This window comes from Calypte anna, chromosome 2, assembly GCF_003957555.1.
Source record: "Calypte anna isolate BGI_N300 chromosome 2, bCalAnn1_v1.p, whole genome shotgun sequence".
Taxonomy (NCBI): Eukaryota; Metazoa; Chordata; class Aves; order Apodiformes; family Trochilidae; genus Calypte; species Calypte anna.
The window spans coordinates 96,370,156-96,389,230 of NC_044245.1; the positions used below are offsets into that span (position 1 = coordinate 96,370,156).

At 34.6% G+C, this 19,075-nt stretch overlaps 1 protein-coding gene across 1 annotated transcript in view; it reads left to right on the forward strand.

Annotated features, from left to right (window-relative positions):
• Window positions 1-288: 288 nt before the first annotated feature.
• Window positions 289-19,075, forward strand: part of CDH19 (cadherin 19) — a 34,124-nt gene continuing 15,337 nt past the window's right edge. The window contains exons 1-7 of the mRNA XM_030444891.1: window positions 289-486; window positions 2,490-2,784; window positions 7,937-8,056; window positions 8,683-8,847; window positions 9,552-9,736; window positions 10,963-11,216; window positions 14,253-14,389. Of these exons, the coding sequence (XP_030300751.1) occupies window positions 289-486; window positions 2,490-2,784; window positions 7,937-8,056; window positions 8,683-8,847; window positions 9,552-9,736; window positions 10,963-11,216; window positions 14,253-14,389 (1,354 nt within the window). The remainder of the gene's footprint in view (window positions 487-2,489; window positions 2,785-7,936; window positions 8,057-8,682; window positions 8,848-9,551; window positions 9,737-10,962; window positions 11,217-14,252; window positions 14,390-19,075) is intronic.

Below are 19,075 nucleotides of genomic sequence, written 5' to 3' on the forward strand. Positions count from 1 at the left end.
TTGGAAGATGAATTAATTGGAAGATGATTTTCCTTTTTTGCATAGAAAGTCCCTGTGTATGATATTCATAAGGGAAAATTGAAGACTTGGCTTTCATTCCAATGTCTCTGACAGTATCTCTTGTTTAATCAGAAACAGACTTTGTTTCAGTTCTCTCCTTTTAGGGAGAGGAGGAGGTTTAAACATTGCAGATCAGCTCTTCTGAAAGACAGAAGTGACACCTTGTCAAATTTTTTTCTTCTTTTCTCCTCTTCCACAGATGAAAATTGATTGAAAGAAGGATTCAGCATGAATTGCTCTGCACTGGTATCTCTTGTGCTGATTCTAGTTCAACTTTGGCCTTGCTCTCCAAGCACACAGAACTGTGGTGCTCAAAATACAGATCAGTCTTTCAAAGCACTTCAAAGAGTAAAACGTGGCTGGGTATGGGAACCACTTTTTGCAACAGAGGAACAGACTTCAGAGGTGCCTGTGTACATTGGACAGGTATGATAAGTAATGATTCAAGGACAGTAAAAGGTTATATTTGATGTTCTTATTAGCAGCTTACCACCTTGATTTGGAAGCCCAACATCTCTACTGACCTGAAAATAACAAGAAAGGTGAAAAGAGAAATTTAGGGAGCTGTAATTAAGAAGCAAAGAATCCACCCTTTCTTGTGATCCTGCAGGGTCAGAGAACTCCAATGATATTCATTCTCTTAGGTCTGCTGTCAAGGAAACTCAACATTCACAGTCACCCTGCAACTAAATCTAGTTCCATGTACAGCAAAATAAGGTATCAAGCACAAGAGTTTATTTCTGATTTCCAAATGAAAGGTAAGGACACATTTATCAACACCTGCCAATTTGCTCATGCTATTTTTGGCTCTGCATCAAAGCAGCAGTACTGAGTGCAGTGTAGTTTACAAACAGTATTTAGCATGATTTTCTATTACACTAAGTAGCAGCTGATTTACCCCTCATTAATTTTTAATGGAGCAGATTAATACTAAATCCTTCTACTACTGAGAAACTACAGGAATCTGCATGGTTCATTAGATTAACGTAGCTTTAGCACAAGAAATTATTTTTTACCCTTCTTTAACAATGTGCTTTAAGGTAATTGTATTAATGAAGGTTTATCTGTCTTTTTCTTCTGTTTCTGCTTATTATTATTATAATAATTATTATTTATTTATATTATTTATATTTGTATGCTAGAAGTAATTGTAATCTTGAGATCTAGTTTTCTTTAAGGCACTTTATAGATGAATGAACCAAACTAAGTTTAACTGCTAATTAACCAGCACTAAAACTTAATTGGGCCCAAAGGGTGAAGTGCTCAAAATTCATTAATTACATTTTCACAGCCCCTACTACTAACTACTATGGAAATGTGATGTCTCACTTCTGAAAGAACAAGTATAGGCATACTAATTTTAAATTATTAATTTTTCCATAGGTGGAAAACAGTTTCTTGTATAGAAACGTAATAAATGTTGTGTATTTTCATGCAATTTTAGAAAAAGTTCATACTCTTGCCTTTCTCACAGGTAATCTATGAGAATTTTTCATTGATGTTCATGGTTATTGCAGCCTAAACATAGTCTTATCCCACATATTTACTTGTGTCTTTTATTGAGCAGAATGTATTCTTCTTTCAGTAAATTTGTGATAGTTTATGATCAACACAAAAATTTTTAGTAAACAAGTCCCTGAAGCTAACTGCATCAATACAAATACAGAGGTAGATAGCCTCTATTTTAAAGTCACTATTCCATATCCATCTTTTTGCAGTCAGATTCAGAGCTCAATCTAAATTTTGTTTAACATAGAATACTTTTCCATTATCACATTTAAGAAAAAGAAAACTGTCCACCAGCTCTGGATTAGCAGATATAGGAGGGCAAGTACATAAATTCTTGTTCTCATTTACAATGGAAAGACCATTTATTCTTTTCTGTCTGGCTTAGTAAAACAAGTCAACTGAGAACCTTTGGTACGCTTTCTCAGCAAATGACATCTGTAGAAGACTTTTAACATAATCAAGGTCATAAAAATCTTTTGGGGATAAATGATTCTGAGTGAAGTGTTTCAGCACAGGTCATGTCTAAATAGCCAGTCCAAAGAATCCTCCCAGTCTCAAAAGGATTGATGTACCCTGTGACCACATCTGAACCTCATCAATTTAATATTCATTACCTTTCCCAAGCCCTAGTGTTCATGATGATGAAAACAAGAGTTATGGATCAAAAAGAATCTGTAGTGCTCTTTAACCAGATGCCAAATTTGGATGGTGAAAAAATATATTTGACCAGACCATTCGCCCAGGATTGAACCTGACCCATGTGCTGCACACAGATAGATATGTTGGAAACGCTTGACTTTTAGTTGTATGCAAGAAGTCTCACCATTAACAGTGTTCACTGTAGAATGAAAAAAAAGCCAAAGCCTAAAATGAATACTCCTCCCAGAAATGTGGATCATTTTTCTGTTTTCTACTTGCAGCTGAAATCAGATTTAGACAAGCAGGATGGCAATCTAAAATACATTTTGACCGGGGAAGGAGCTGGAAGCATTTTTATCATTGATGAATACAATGGCAAAATATATGTGACACAAAAGCTGGATCGAGAAAAGAAACCCTTCTACACTTTAAGAGCACAAGCAATTTACAGGAGCACTCAGCTTCCTGTTGAACCTGAATCAGAATTTATTATCAAAGTTCGAGATGTCAATGATCATGAACCACAGTTCTTGGATGGACCTTATATGGCCACTGTTCCAGAGATGTCACCTGAAGGTATGACACACTGTGAACCAAACTCTTCATTCCCTGATCTTTTTTCTCTATAGCTATGTTGATATAAATTCTTACTAGCATATTTTATAGACTGCCTACTATGATAATATAATAATATATACAATATATATACAATATATATATAATAATATATAAATAGCAAACTATTTTACAAGCTTGTAAATTTGCAAAGGTACATACTTAATTTGAGGATTATGCATACATTTATTTAACATCCTTACCTTTAACTATTTAGCTGCCTAATGTATCTAAGTCCTTTTACAGAATCTGAACATGAGTCACTTTTCCATCAGTAATTCAGCCATGAAATTGGTATTTGTTTAAAAATATAACATTATGATTCAAAATAGGTGTAGTATAACAGTCAGTGGAGAGTGCAAAGGAGATTTGGTGCTTTCACTACTTTTTCAATCAGTAAAGCACCATAATCTCTAGAAAACTGTTCAGTGTATGTTTATTCTTAAAACTTGCCCACTCTTCAGGCTTCTTCAGACCTGAAAGAAAAGTAGAATACATGTAAACTTAATAATCCTCTGACCTCTGCTGGTCCTTTAACAACATATATATAAGCTTATTTGAGCTAAAAAGTACTCAACAGCATCCTTCAATTTACTTTGATTGTTCTTAAAACTAAGCAATATGTCTTTATTGTACCCTGTGCAGTATAAATCATACTGTGCTGTAACTGGAAAAGAATCTCATTCACATCGCAGGCACTCACAGTTTCAATCCTATATCCTATATCCTATATGCTATATCCTATATCCCAAGGGATAATTTCCTGAGAACAGGAATGGTATGAAGCTGATATGGGGCTGATAGGGTAACTACCTTCTCACTGTGTGTGATGCCTGCCTGTTTACACTGCCAAGCCTCTTTCCTATCAGTCAGCTTCTCTTTGTTTGGGTTATATGGTGTGAAGTGAAGGATTGCCACTCGATTTTCTAAGCACATGAATTGTGATTTTCCTGTCAAAAGGAACAACTTAGTCCCTGAATCTCTTCTTCCACATCTCCACACAATTAGAAAGACCTCTACAAGTATCTGTCATGTATCAAGAAACTTAATTCAAAAAGTACAGAGCATAGTCACTATCTGACAAATACAAATTTATTTTTACATATGAGTACAAACACATATACATACATAATGTGCATACACAGAAATTTAAAGCCTTAAAAAAACAACAGTATGAATGCAGATGATATAAACAAGCGTTTATCTCCAATTAATTGTCTTCAAAAATCAAAGAAAAATTTGATCTTTTAAATCTTACAGAATCCCACTAATATTTTAAATTCATATCTTTATATCTTTTGAGTATTTCTATCACCAATAATATTAAAAATATATTAAAATATTGTGCTTTAAAACTAAAATTACATTTAAAATGTGTGAATCAATGAGGTCATTAACATAATAGTATCAGTGATCATAAAAAGTAATAAAAACTACATGTTATTCAGCATTGCCTCTTCCACTTTTAGGGAAGATTCAGTGAATCTTTCACAGGGAGCTGTAAACTTTATAGTCTTCTGCCAGCTTGGATAGCAGTTGCAAGAAAAGGGTATTAATGCCTGAGGTTTTTCAAAAGTGGGGTTAGTGTACTAATTTCTGCCAGGAAGAAGTAGCTCAATATCACTACCAGCAGTAGCTACAAAAAGCCATCCATTTACTCAGTTTATTTCTTAGTGAACCTCTTACTCCACCTTCTACCAGTAGAAGAATACTCATAGAAAACATGCTCAGGAACCATGGTCAGTACTTCAGAAAGCAGTTCGCTCTTAGTGAACGTTTTGTCTGGAACCTAGCAGGCAAGAAGAAAATAATTCACAGCTGTCCACTAGGCTCAGAAAACCACATAAGAACAGAAAATATACACAGTTAATTTATTTATATACCAATATATATTGGTATATATTATTATTTATATTATATATATATTATATATAATATTATATATTATTTATATACCAATATATATACTAATCTACAAAAAAAAAATTGAATATATTTACTTCTTTCTTATCTCTCTTTTATCTTCAGTACTAAATTTTATTAGGATTTTATATGCAAGTGTCACAGTAAATGAAAAGAGTATCAGCACATGGACTCTTCTCAGAACACAAGATTATGGGTTTGCCTTAGGCATTTGGTACAATTTTATATTATGTGTCTTCCATATCGTTTTGAAACTTGTACAAATGCAGTATATATGACAGAATGGTTAAAAGTCAGATCCAATACTATATCAGTACTTAATGACTTTATAGATTTCAAGCTCTAGTTACAAAAAGGAACAACTTTTCCCCATATGAAGACCTTATAGTTTAAAAAATGAGTGGCAATATATGTGGCACTACTATGTTTTGCTCAAAAAGGGTAAAACCAAGGCTACAAGAATACAAAGGAAAATATTACACAGCAATCAGCAAAATGTAGCTTGCCTTAAATAAAGCTAACAAAGAGCAAAAGCTGTGAAAGTGTGTTTACTATTCATCTTAAACCATTATAGTCGTACATAAAACACATACTTGGGGTTGAACTTTATATCAACATCACACAGACTCCTATATTCAAAAATTCATTCTTGAAAGCCCACAGATATATTCAGTTATTTTGTTTATCCCATGATATATATTTTAACACAGATTTTGTAAAATATCTCTGTTGGATTGTAAATTACATCATGTCATTACTGGACTGTAAAGAGGTTGGCGTTTGGAGTTTTGCTTTTTTTGTTTGTTTGGGGGAAAGGCTATGTGTTCATTGAAAGATTTAAAAAATACTATTTATATCTGATAAATTACTCTTCTTCCAACCATGAAGTTATAAAAAAATCAGGTTTTCTTATTTTTTATTATTTTTTGTACATAACTTTAACATTGTAGGTGGTTCTATCACTCAAATGTAAATGTAAAAATCAATCAATCAATCAATCAAACAAACAAACAAAACCTCTAAACCAATCAAAAAAACCAACCCATGATCACAATTTTCTTCTAAGTATTACATAATATTTAATGTAGAGGTTTATATAGTGATAATGAAATCTTTGCCCTAAAAAAATGTGAGGAGCAATAGCCCTGTCTTTACATGGTCCCCTGCCACTCCAGTCTAAAACCAGTCTTCCTCCTCAGAGAGCAGGAAATCATAGAACTGTTACTGCTTCCCTCGAAGTCAGCTCCCTTTTAACCAGATGCCCCTTGCCTGCTCACCTTTTCATTATATCCCCCCCAGCTAAATTTCACTGAGCCCAGATGGGCAAATTCAATACTTCTACTTTCTGGTATAATCCAAAAGACTGAAGAGGCAAACAGGAGAGTAGACTGGGGCTTAGAGAAGAAGCAAATGCTGGTTTACATTTAACATTTCTTTCTAAAGAAACCACACTACCTTTAAATGAAAGATCCTCAAAAAACTGTAATGATAACTTTGCATCCTGTAATTGTTGGATTTTATTACTGATTTGTAAAATATATTGCTCTAAACAAGTCAATTTCTAAATGTAGATGTGGGCGCTTGGGTTTATTTAGTAGACAATCACATTTATAACAGACTGTACCTACTGGATTATTTGTAGTTTTTGACCCCTTCTTAACTAGCACTAAATTTATTTTTCAAAGCAACTGCAATCTCATAATGCTAAATTGTCTTTGAGAATAAACATCCTTTATTAGAACACTTTTTATAAACCACAGCTGGTACGAAGTTAACAATTGTGTAGCTGAGGATTTCCTTTACCCTTCAGTCTTATTAAAGAATATTGTTATTTCTGAAGCATATATTTCCCCCGATTGAATATTAATCTGTCATTTTATCTTTAAGTTTCTCCCGAGCAATGAGGATCTGTAGACATATATATATATATATATATACATCTATGCACACTCTTAAATGTTAGATGTTTGGTATTGTAAGTACGTTTTAAAGTGTACATACCTACAGAAGTTTGTGGTATTTAATATATTTTTAGTGTACTTCTACTCTAAGAGAAGATAAAATGTGAAATGCTGCTGAATGACTTGCAAGAAAATGCAAAAAAAAATTGTTTCAATAATCAACAAGTTTAATTCAACATAAACTTACATGAGAAAAACAATTTTTATTTTAAAAATATACTTGAACTGATCTAGAAATCAGAAATTAATGTCTGTGTTTTACTGGGGCTAAGTATCAACTTTGCATTTGCCTTAAAAAGGTGTTTCTGGTCTAAGTCCCTGCACTCCACTATTTCTTCTTTCTTTGTCCTCCAGCATAAATACACAGCTATATTGGTAAGCAGGTGCAGCCATAAAAACATACACCATAATTTTTTATGAATTATCTTGATTTCCCCCTGTTCCTCATGAGAAGTGGTATTTGTATTGTTATGCAGAACCTAGGTGAGGAAAAAAGACAAAAAAAATATTAACCTTACAAAATGATGCTACTATGAATATTGTCTTTTAAAGGACAGTCATCACGGATGGTTTAATGAGATTGCTGTCAGTCTTCTATCTAGGATATAACCATCTTTCATCCAGAGATTAAAACAGGCCTTGCAGATTGATTCTGATGTGTCTTTTTGACTGGGAATTCTGCCATGACTCTTGCACAGGGACAGCCTTATTAAAGACTCAAAGATAAAAAATATTATCAGAGCCTTGCTATACTTCTTGGCTGCTTTGCTTGCTAACAATTAATTTCTTTATCACCAGTAGGCCTACAGGAGATAAAGTGGCTGTGTTTTTTTCTTCTTTCTATGGGAAGCTTCCGTAAAATACCTTGGAGAATGTACAAGGGGACGAGAAACAATTTGCTCTGCTCCACTCACACATCAGAAACCAGGGGGAAAGGCATACAATAAATGGTATTTTAAGCCATATAAATATAGTACTGGAAAAACACACACTAGTTATCTTCACTTTAATTGAAAATGTTAATGTAACAAGAACAGTTCCCAAGGAAATTATAGAAGGTGCCATTTGTTCCTGTAAATATTTGGGACTGTTTGTTAATGTAACTTGTATGTTAAAAGGTCTTTAAAGCGTTTAAACTATGAGATAATTTATACAAGAAGAAACTAAACATAATCTTTCTTTTTTTTTTTTTTTTTTTTTTTTTTTTTTTTTTTTTTTTTGTCTTTGAGGTACTTCGGTTATACAGGTAACAGCTACAGATGGTGATGACCCTTCTTATGGGAATGGTGCCCGTCTGCTTTACAGTCTCCTTCAGGGACAGCCTTATTTCTCTGTGGAGCCACAGACAGGTGCTGCAAATGATCTTGTAACTTGAAAATATTCACAAAGATAAAATGGATGAGAGTAAAAACATTCTTCATTTCAACACAAAGATAAACTGATATGGCCCTATACTTACACACCTTTGCATAGTTCCTAGTTTTTGGTTTTTTTTTAAATTCTTTCCCATAGCAAGCTGAGACTCTATCTCTATAGAGAATCATCATTTTATTTAACAATTTATATTGCTAAAAAAAGAGTTAGATTCTGAGTACCCTATACAGAAAATGGACCTAGGAACACTTCTGGCTTAATAGGTCTACGGCTCATTATGTGGCACTTCTATCTATTCCTGTGTTGGAGAAACCACAGACATGTGATAGCCCTCCAAAATCCTAATTTCTGGGGAAGAAAGAAGGTTATACTTGGGAGAGGAGATATAGGCTGTGTACTGTTTCCCAGAACTGTAAGTATGCAGAATAGATTAGTGTAGATGTTGCCATGAGTACTAAGTCCCAGTATTAGTTGTGCACAGCTTAGGCTGTAAATTAGTAACTGTTTCCAATGATGCATTTTATACCAATATTATATGGTCAAATGTTGGTAAAAATATATATAATAAAACATGGCATTATATGATATTTTCCTTTTTTAGGGGTCATCAGAATGGCTTCCCAAATGGATAGAGAAACCAAAGATCAGTATTTGGTGATCATCCAAGCCAAAGATATGGTTGGACAAGCAGGGGCATTTTCAGCAACAGCCACTGTTACCATCAATCTTTCTGACATCAATGACAATCCACCTAAGTTTCAACAGCGTGAGTACAAGCAACTTGCAGTAGCTGATGTTTTGAGGAAATTTAAATCAACTGTAGTTCCATGAAGTTCTTTTCAGAACAAATCTCCGCTTTAACTTCATCTTAAATCAAAGTGAAATACATTCCCACACAAAAGCCCAAAAATTAAGAGGAAAATAAAACCTATCATTATAAAGGACCTCAGACCTCATGTTTTTATCAATGGTCTTTTGAGACCAATGACTTACTAAACTCCTTTCTATACAGTTTGCCCTACCTAAGCCTAAAGCCTGGGCAACAGGTTATTTAGTACAGTTTTACCTCACCTCCTTTCTTTTTCCTCTCTCTTCATTTTATGCTGACAGATACTGTAAAATTTTGGCAAATTATGTGACCTTTTCTATCCAGAGAGTTTCTAGCAGATGTGGGAGCTCCTAGCTGAGCAGTCAGGAAGAACTAGTGAAATGTAGTTGGGGTATGTCTTCCCTCCATTGATTTCTCATCCTGTTGCTTGTCCTTTGTTCTTCACTTACTGCTAAAATAGAAATGAGAGAGGAAAGGCTGTCATTCTCTGCCCCCAAGACCTATCCATAGCTGGATTAGATACACAGCTCCACTAAAAACTGAGGTCTTTCGCTAACTTTCTGAGAACCTGGGGCCATCATGCCTACAACAGATTTTAAGCATGGCAGACCACTACGCTGAGCCAGTATTTATTTCTTTAGAACTCTACTATATGAGTGTCTCTGAAGAGGCCCCTGTGGGCACTACTGTGGGCAAAATCTTGGCAGAAGACAGTGACACAGGGGAGAATGCAGCTGTGACCTATTTCATTGAAGGAGAGAGCTCGGACATTTTTGACATCATTACTAACAACGAGACTCAAGAAGGAATTATCTTATTAAAAAAGGTGAGATCCCAGAAACCTAGAAAATATCTAAGTACTGGAAAAATTCTTCTCAAGTAAGCTGAATGTTTAAAAAAGACCTGTTGATTTGGACTCTCCTATTTTTTTCTTTCTTCAGGCTTTGTGATTTGATTGAGATGTTAGTGGAAGAAAAAGAAACATACTTTGTTACTTCTGAGTACCATAGTGGCAGTTAAAGTCTCTTACATTATTCCTAGCTGTGCAGCACAGTACATCCCATTGTGAGAAAATGTTTTCTTATGTGCATCATCTGTAAAATCTTTACCAACAAATTGTACACAACATTCCTCAATTCCAAACCTCCTGTTAAACTTAACTGAAGCCAGAATGTATTACAGTATTAGATAGACAGTGAAGGTCCTGCTACAATATAACTGAAAATATATTAAGTGCACTCAAAGAGATACTAGTTTAGGAACTGAGATTTTTAAGAAGCTTTGATATTTTATGATTTACTTTGGAAAAACATAGGAAGATTTCTGGGTCTTCATCTGAAATGGTGAGAGAGGTTGATAGTCTAGTGAAACCCAAGAGCCTAAAGAAATGAATGCTATAAATTTGCTTTGATTTGCTTGTGAGCTGTTTGATTTCTTGTGGAGTTTTTTGTGTTTATTGGGTTTTGGGTTTTGGTTTTGGGTGTTTTTTTTGGGGGGACAGTTTATCTGTTTTTATTTTATTGATTTATTACAATTCAGACAGATATTTACCTTTTTTTCACTACAGAAGACAATGACTATCGAAAATAGTAATGCAAATATGTGTTTATTTAATACACACTGCTGCCTTCTGGAATTTATTTCTTTTGCAGACTAAATTTCAGCATACTCATCTTAGTCCTTACAGATTAATTGATTTTCATTTTTTATATACCAGTGAAGAATAGTGTCTACTAAGGTTACACCTATTTTGGAAATACCAGAACCAGAAGTTGCTTTCCTTAGGGCTGATATTCTACAGGAAGACTTTTGTTACAACGTTCACTATAGCATTAAAACCAGCCTCTATGTGAAAGCATAGCATAGTTTAATTTTAAAGTGATTTTAGCATTAAAAAAGACATCTTAGAAGTAGCTACTCTTGAAACATTCCCAAAAGAAAGGTAGCACTTTTTTAAAAAAAAAAATAAAAATAATATCACACTATTTATTGAACTGTATTTAAATCAAATGTGGAAAAAAAAAAATATTCCACATCTCACTTTCTTAACAGAACGTGGACTATGAGAGCAAGAGAAGATACCGTATTCAAGCAAAAGTTGTAAACAGGTACATTGATGACCGTTTTATGAAAGAAGGACCATTTGAGGACAAAACCATTGTAAAAATCAATGTGGAAGATGCTGATGAACCTCCAGTTTTCACCTCGGAAAACTATGTGATGGAGATTGCTGAAGAAGCTGCGAGTGGCTCATTGGTGGGCACTGTAACTGCTAGAGATCCAGATGATGATGACAGCCCAGTCAGGTACTTAACTTAAAACTGTCACATACAAATACATTTGGGTTTTCCAAAGGCCATTTCTGTTCCTTACCTTGGCTGATTATTACAGCTAAACAGGCTTTCATTGTGATAGCCTTGATTATTCTAGGTGTTACTGCTTCACCTCTGTAGTCAGCCAAGGATCATACAGCTGCTTGCTCACTCCTTCAGACAGTGGGATGTGAGAGACCATCAGGAGGTTAAAGTGCAAAAAGTCATGGGTCTCAATAAAGACAGTTTAGTAATGGAAAAAACAAATCCATGAAAAACAAGTTATGCCAAAAAAAAATTTAAGAACCCCCCAAACAACCCTGTACAACCGCTCACCACCAGCTGGCCAATACTCATCAAGCCCCTGAGAACTGGCAGCTCTGACCAACTCCTTTTACTTTTGTTGCTGAGCATGATATCCCCAGCCTATTCACTGGTGGGGTGGGGTGAGAAACAAAAAAGGCTTTGGCTCTGTGTAAGCACTGCTCAGCAATAGTGAAAACATTCCTGTGTTATTAATACTGTTTTGGCCACCAATCCAAAAAATGGACCAATGCCAGCTACTACAATGTAAATTAACTCTACCCCAGCCAGACCCAAAATGTTAGGTTAAATTCTGCCCCCTAACCCTCAATCTGAACAAAATAGTTTTGTTTGTACATTTTCAATCACTTTAAAATTGTGGTATTATTTTAAAGAGTAGCCTTGAAGAAGCTGGGCAGAATAGCAGAGACAGGGTACTACAGCCAAACCTCTGTGTGCCTGAAGGTTTTCTGTTGTGTTCCAAATAATTCCTGGAGATACAGTGAGATTGGCTCATTGGGAGGGAGACACAGATCAGCTCATCTGGTATCTGGTCAGCTCAGCAGGACCAAAAATTTACCAGTTCCCTCCATCTACCACAATTGCTCCATGGCGATATGATATAAAAAGAGTGACCCAAGCTTTTAATTTTGCAAAATAGTTTTGCTTTTTCTCATGGGGCAAAACAGGCAATTAATTTTTAATAGGGGTTTTCTGATTGAAATGGCTTTTTGAGTTACTTGATGTCCCTTTCTACTGTGCAAATTAGACAACATAGGATACAGGGACAAATGGATGAGGCATGAAATAGTGTATGATGTGTATATGAATTTAGCAGAATCTTAATACCAGCAATACATATATGCATGCCTACCTATTGTTATGACTTGAGAGGTTTAATCAAAACATGATTCTTCATTTGTTTTCTCATGCTTAGTAAGTTAGTCGTAAGTTAAAGTAAATAAGAATAATAAAAATATACATGCACTTTTCTTTAAAAGAAAAAAGGCTTGTTTTGTGGTTCATTTAGATGATTGCGTCATCTGTGAAACACTTAAACACTACATATTAATGACTTCTTAGTTTTGAAGATGGAACTTGCTGCAAAATGATTATTTCTGTATTACAATGATGCACATATTGCACTGAGTTTCTATAAAGTAGAGCATGTCACTTCTAATGTAAAGGTATGTTTATTGGGTTAAGTGCCATGCATTGAGCTAATTTTGAAACTATTTCTATCATAAATGACAGGCTTACACCATAGAAAACTATCTGTGTTGCACCATGGACCCCCTTTGTTCGAGAAACAATGTAAACAAGGACATGCAATAAAGCCTTATTACATCAATAATAAAATAGCATCTAAAATAGTCAATGTAGATTTTCTGAAAAGTATCAAGACTCAAATTAACAAAAAAACAAAAACCCAAAAAAAACCCACCACAAACACCACCAAAAAAACCCCAACACCCCCAAACAAAACAAAACAAAACAAAAAACCGAAATAAGCCAAAACAACCAACCAAAAAAAAAAAACAAAAACAAAAAACCCACAAAAAAAACCACCACAAAAAAACCCATACAAAACAAAACACCAATGTCAGAAAACCCTAAAAAATCCTTGGATGCAAATATATTCTAAAAAATACAATAAAATATTTTTTAAATCCCCCAAATTTGTAAGTTGTCACATCTTTGGCTCAAATAAGAAATGTTAGTGACTGGGTTGTGTTGGTTCCTTTATTTTTCCTCTTACTGACTGTCAAAACAGACAAAATGTAACTATAAATAACAAATTATAGAGTCATCCAACCACTGGCACATAATCCAAGCTGGAGTTCTAAGTGCCAACAGGAGACACACAGACTTTGTCAAGCACAACTAAATGTACAACAAAAGAGGGAATACTTGCATGTGGGAATTCCAAAATGGAACTATAAGAAACTTTCAACTCCACTAACAGGTTTATTTTCCATGAAATAGACTCTACTAGGAACTGTGACACACAGTCTTTTTTATATGTCATGAAAAACTTTTGTAACTATCATTTCCATTTGAACCAATATCTTTGGTGTCTTTTTCAGTCCATCTCTTGCCTGTGACCAGTGCTTAAGCTTTAACAATTTGAATGGTATGTATGTATGTACGTGTGCATGTGCATGTCTGCATACGGACATAGCATCCAGTCTTTTGAAGTGAAGACTAAGAAACAGTGGACTCATTTGGAATCTTCTCCTGCATTAGGATTTTGCACCCTACTTGTGTGACACATCATTACAGATAGTTGTCTCTCTTTATAGTGCCCATTCCCTAGGCATCAGAGCATGTCAGTAATGATAAAATATATTTGCCATTATACCTCCACTTAGCTGTTAGTGTTATTCATTTCACAAGTGGCACTTTTGCTGTTTCTTTTCAACAAAGTCATTCACCTGCTGTGAGCCTGACTTAGAAGTAAGAATGAATAATACATTTCAGATTCAGTTCATATTAATATAGATCTGAGACATATTTAGTTTTATAAGAAGAAGAGCTTTGATCTTGGCAGCACTGAATTTAAAATGTTTATAAGTGTACATTTTTTGTGGTTTCTGAGTTATTGAAGCACACGTTTATATGTATATATGCACAGCTCTGTTTTTGCAGCTGAAAATAGCTTTCTATGTCCTTGCTTTCTGATAGAACACTTCAGTATTAGAGAATCTCTTTACTTTTTTGGTGCAGATACTCTATTGTCAACAGCATGCAACTAAAGAAGTTGTTCAGCATCAATGAACACAATGGAACAATCTTTACAACAAAACCTCTGGACCGAGAGGTAGCTTCTTGGCACAACGTAACTGTTACAGCCACAGAAACAAGTAAGAGATTTAAGGAACACTGTGTTTTATATACTGCAAACTGCAATTATCGTCTGAATATGGCTTCTTTTAAGTGGAGAATACATGCTTCTTTCTCATTATAGTACTGTTGCTTGCTACATCTAGGAGCTTTATTAAAAAGATTAGTTAAATAGAACTGGAATGTAATGGAACTCCAAGGTCATGTGTTCTTTCATAAAAGATGACCCTATAAAAAAAGAAAGGAAATTATAATAGGATGGAAAGAGTAACACTTTCAAGTTACAGTGAAGCACACAAATTGCTCCTGCACTGCAAGATCTTACGTTAAATTAGACCCTGGTTAATTTCACACCAGATTTTTTACTACTGTGAAATTAGCTGGGGTCTAATTTAACACCAGTCAGAAACCTGTGGCTCATTAATTGTGAATGTAAGGCCTAAATCAGCTAGACTTCTCCTCAGTAACAATTACATCTGAGAAGCATCCTTTATAAAGATTTTACCCATCAGGTTGGTTTGAAAGTCAAATGCAAATTGCCTCTGTTTGTTCTTCCCTTGATCTTGTTGCCATAACTCCAGGATGACATTCTAGAAAATTAATAGCTACTGATCTATAAGGCAAAATAACAATATTATTAGGATATTATTTAATAATTTACCATACTGGTACAGAGAAAAAACTTATGAATCATAGAATCATGGAATGGTTTAGATTAGAAAGGACTTTAAAAATCATCTAGTTCTAATCTCCCATTTATTCAGGTTGCTCAAAACCCCATCCAGCCTGGCCTTGAACACTTCCAAGGAGGGGCTTCCCACAACTTCTCTAGGCAACCTGTGCCAGCATCTCACCAACTTCACACTAAATAATCTGTTTCTAAGGGCTAATCTAATCTTTCATCTTCAAACTTTTTTTCCCTTTGTTCTATCACTATATAGCCTTGTAAAATACCCCTGCCCAGATTTTCTGCAGGCCCCTTGTAGGAACTGTAAAGCTGCTTTAAAGGCTCCCCAGAGCTTTCTCTACTCTAAGCTGAAGAACCCAAGCTGTCCCAGCCTGTCTTCATAGAAGTGATCCAGGCCTCTGGTCATCTTCCTGGTCCTCCTTTGGACTCATTCAAACAGGTCCATGTCCATCTTGTGCTGGGGACTCCAGGACTTGACACAGTACTCCAGGTGGGGTCTCAGGATAACAATTAATAAATCAAACATTTTTCACCAAATACTTTAAGCAAGTTTTTTTAAATTGTGAATCTCAAATTATATTTCTTGCTAAGACCATTTTAAACACGTATTCATGAATTACACTACTCCCAAAAGGGAGCGTTCCCTGATTATATGTTGAATATTTCTGTTAGAAATTTAATATAGGATAGTCAGTAGCCATTTTCATTGAAGTCTTTATTTTGTGCCTTGGAACTGATAGCATTTTCTTTCTTTTCAGCTTCTCTGTGAGTTTTTAAGCATGAATGTATTTTCCTTCTCATGTTGTTGGGCACCTGGCAGGTGTTGGCAAGATTGATCTCTGGCATATTTTTTCTCATGTCTGGAATAGCACTATGGAAACACAGCAGGCTGATTTTGGTCTGAACTTTTATGTTTAGTTAAACAATAAAATAGGAAGGAATCAAATGTTACAAATGAACAAGTGTCTCCTGCAGCAAAAAAGTGAGCCATTCACAGTAATGAAAGTTGTCATAGAGAAACTGAGCCCTCATTATCTTCATATTCTTATTCTTCATTTCTTTAATGATGATAGGGTCACTGTATTCAAGATCATTGCAGTTAGGTCACCTTGGTCTTGACATATCTGAAATTATTTATATTATGAACTAGTAGCATTTTATTTCTTGAAATATATATAGTCAGAACCTATACTGTGTGTGAGGAATTTGGTGGATGATATTATGGCTTCACTGAAGCCAAATCAAAATGCCACTAGAGTTCATCCACACAAGATATTCATTGCAGTTGAGGCAGATACTGAAACTGCATTACAACAGCAACATCCTTAGGGGTCTGTTGAAGTCCTGACATTTATAAAGGACGCAAGCACTTGGCTCCATTATAACAGCAGATATTAGAGATTAGTAAGAGTACATTGACTCTGTTATCGCAGACTTACGGTGTCTCCTATCATTGAGATAGCACATTTTAAAGGAGCCCAGAAGATGTAATTCATTGGGCCTTAGACACAATTAGTCAGAATCAGCAGTCTGTTGATTGCTGTGATTCCACTTTTCTGCTAAGATAGTTCTAGCTCAAAAGAACCCAAGTTTCCTTTGATCAGTTTTTACTAGGTTGTAGTCAGTTTCTACCCACTAAAGGAGACAGCATAAAGAACATCATTCTAACCATGCATGCAAGCAAGAAATCCTTAAGTAGTCAGATTTATTACTGGTTTGCTGAGTCAGATGAGGATACTGACAGTTAATTATTTTAGAAGAGGAATTATCTGGTTCAAATTTCTCTTTATTGAATATAGATGACCAATAAAATTTCACAGTGATAACAACTAGCTCAGGCTTACTTTGATAATAATTTTTATATATGGCCACTGGAAAAGCACATTGCCAGTCATAAGAAAACTTATTTGCAAGAGACAACAGATATTTTACCAGTGGATCTTGCAGATGTCTTTCTATAGTGGGTTGCAGACCTACTACATGACTACAGAACTTCAATCTCTTTGTACTTTTCAGTCATGAATCATATAATTTACACAATACTTAATGTATAGTCATCACCCATTTTTGGTCATATATACTGCTGTTAACAGACTTAGAATAGTCCTTTAAAAAAGTACATAACTTGTGTCCATTTCCTATGAGTAGTAAATAAATTTGATTCATCCTGAATTGTAATGACAACTACTATTACTCTTACTCAAGTTTCCTTTTGATGGCAGATGACAGTGCCATGACTGCTTTAATCTCCTGAAAATATTGAGTTCTAGTTAGTCTTCAGATATGGTCATTGCTTTTCTTTTCACACAGCTCCAAAATAAGAGAATTACTAATTTTGGTCTCTGGTAATTGAATTTTCTACTTTTTTCTTCACACTTATTCAGCCTATTGCACTTGATATCTTGTTCTTCTAAACATTATTTTTCAAGTTCTTATCTCATGATGAGTATGACAAAGAAATTTTCTGCTCATTGAAAGATCTTTTGCATAATGTAGGATATGAGTACAATAGCTATATTCAAATTCTGAAAACTATTTTCCCATGTAAAGGATAAAAGACTAAAAAAGTGTTGACTACCATTTTTCATTCTTGTCTCCAAAGAAGGTACTTCACTTTGCCCAAATCATTTATTAACTGTTTACCAGGCATTAATTCCAAGAGAGGCTTTCTAATATATCTCTGTCTCTCAAATAAAAATATCTGTGATTTCAGGAAAATTAAAATCTTCTGTACTGCTGTATCCAACAGCAACATGAGAAATGTTTTTCCTTGCCATTTAACCAAATCCTGAGCAGAAAAAAAAAGCCAAAAGCACAGCAAAACACCAAAAACTACAATACAACAGCCAAAATATAATAAAGATTTAGAAACAAGACTGTTAACAAAAAAAAAAAAAAAAAAAAAAAAAAAAAAGAGGAAAATTGTGAATGAAAACAGATATGAATGGAATGGCAGCTCTAGGCTGAAATGTGCTGTCAGAATGTTTATGTAAGCAAAGTGGTAGGCTTTAGAGACAGTATAATACCCATGAATCCTATGAACAAGCAAGTTAGGAATAGGTCAAGGCAGATGGGTCCTTCCCATGCCACTTTGTGTATGACTGAAGCCACCAAAGGTATTTCCTGCCTCCCAGCATATGTTACAAAGTTTTCCTTTAAATTATAATCCAGACAAATATCTGCCCTACACATCCAACTCTGAATTATGTAAAAGAGGTTAAGTAAGCCCTGAACTCCTATATTATTTCTAAAATAAATACATGCTACTTACTATGTAAGCTTGAAAAATAAGCTGAGTGTGGTTTCCTTGCCTAATGTATTATTATGGATGTTGGGATTCAGCAAGAGAAATGTCACCCCATAAAGAAGTATTTTTGAGATGGCTCTGATAGATCATAAACTTTTGTAAATTAGCATGGCTCTAATGATTTCACAGGAGGAATAGCAATGTGAAACTGCTGAGTATCTAGCCCTTTATCTCTGTGGTAGTTGCTTTTTCTGCCATTTCCTTTGGCAAAAGACTCAAAGCTATAAGCACAGATTCCATAAGATCCAAGAAAATAAATGTTTGCTCCAAGCAACTGTTGAATTATACATTAAAAAACCATCGTAAAAACCAACCAAAAGCATACAGTTTGAAGTGAGGCAGAAAGGAGTGCATTTTTTTTTATTTCCTCTTAAAGGTCCATTTGGCTAATTTAGGAAAATGCCGGAAAGGACTTCTGAATATGTCAGGAGCAGCAACACTAGCACCCATCATAAGGCACATTTTAATTATAAAAAATTTCCTGGTGAGTGACATACTTCTTGTTTAGACAGAGCAGATTGAGATATTTGTAAATATTTAGCATTCCTGAATTTTCTTAAGATTATTTTATTAACTGGAAAAAAAATCTTCATTATGATACTTACCCAAAAATACTTCCAAGTTAATGTGAACATTAGTGTTTCAGTGAAACTTTTAACCCATTAGAGGAACTGATTACATTTTGGGAAGGAAGACACCTCTCAGAGCTAT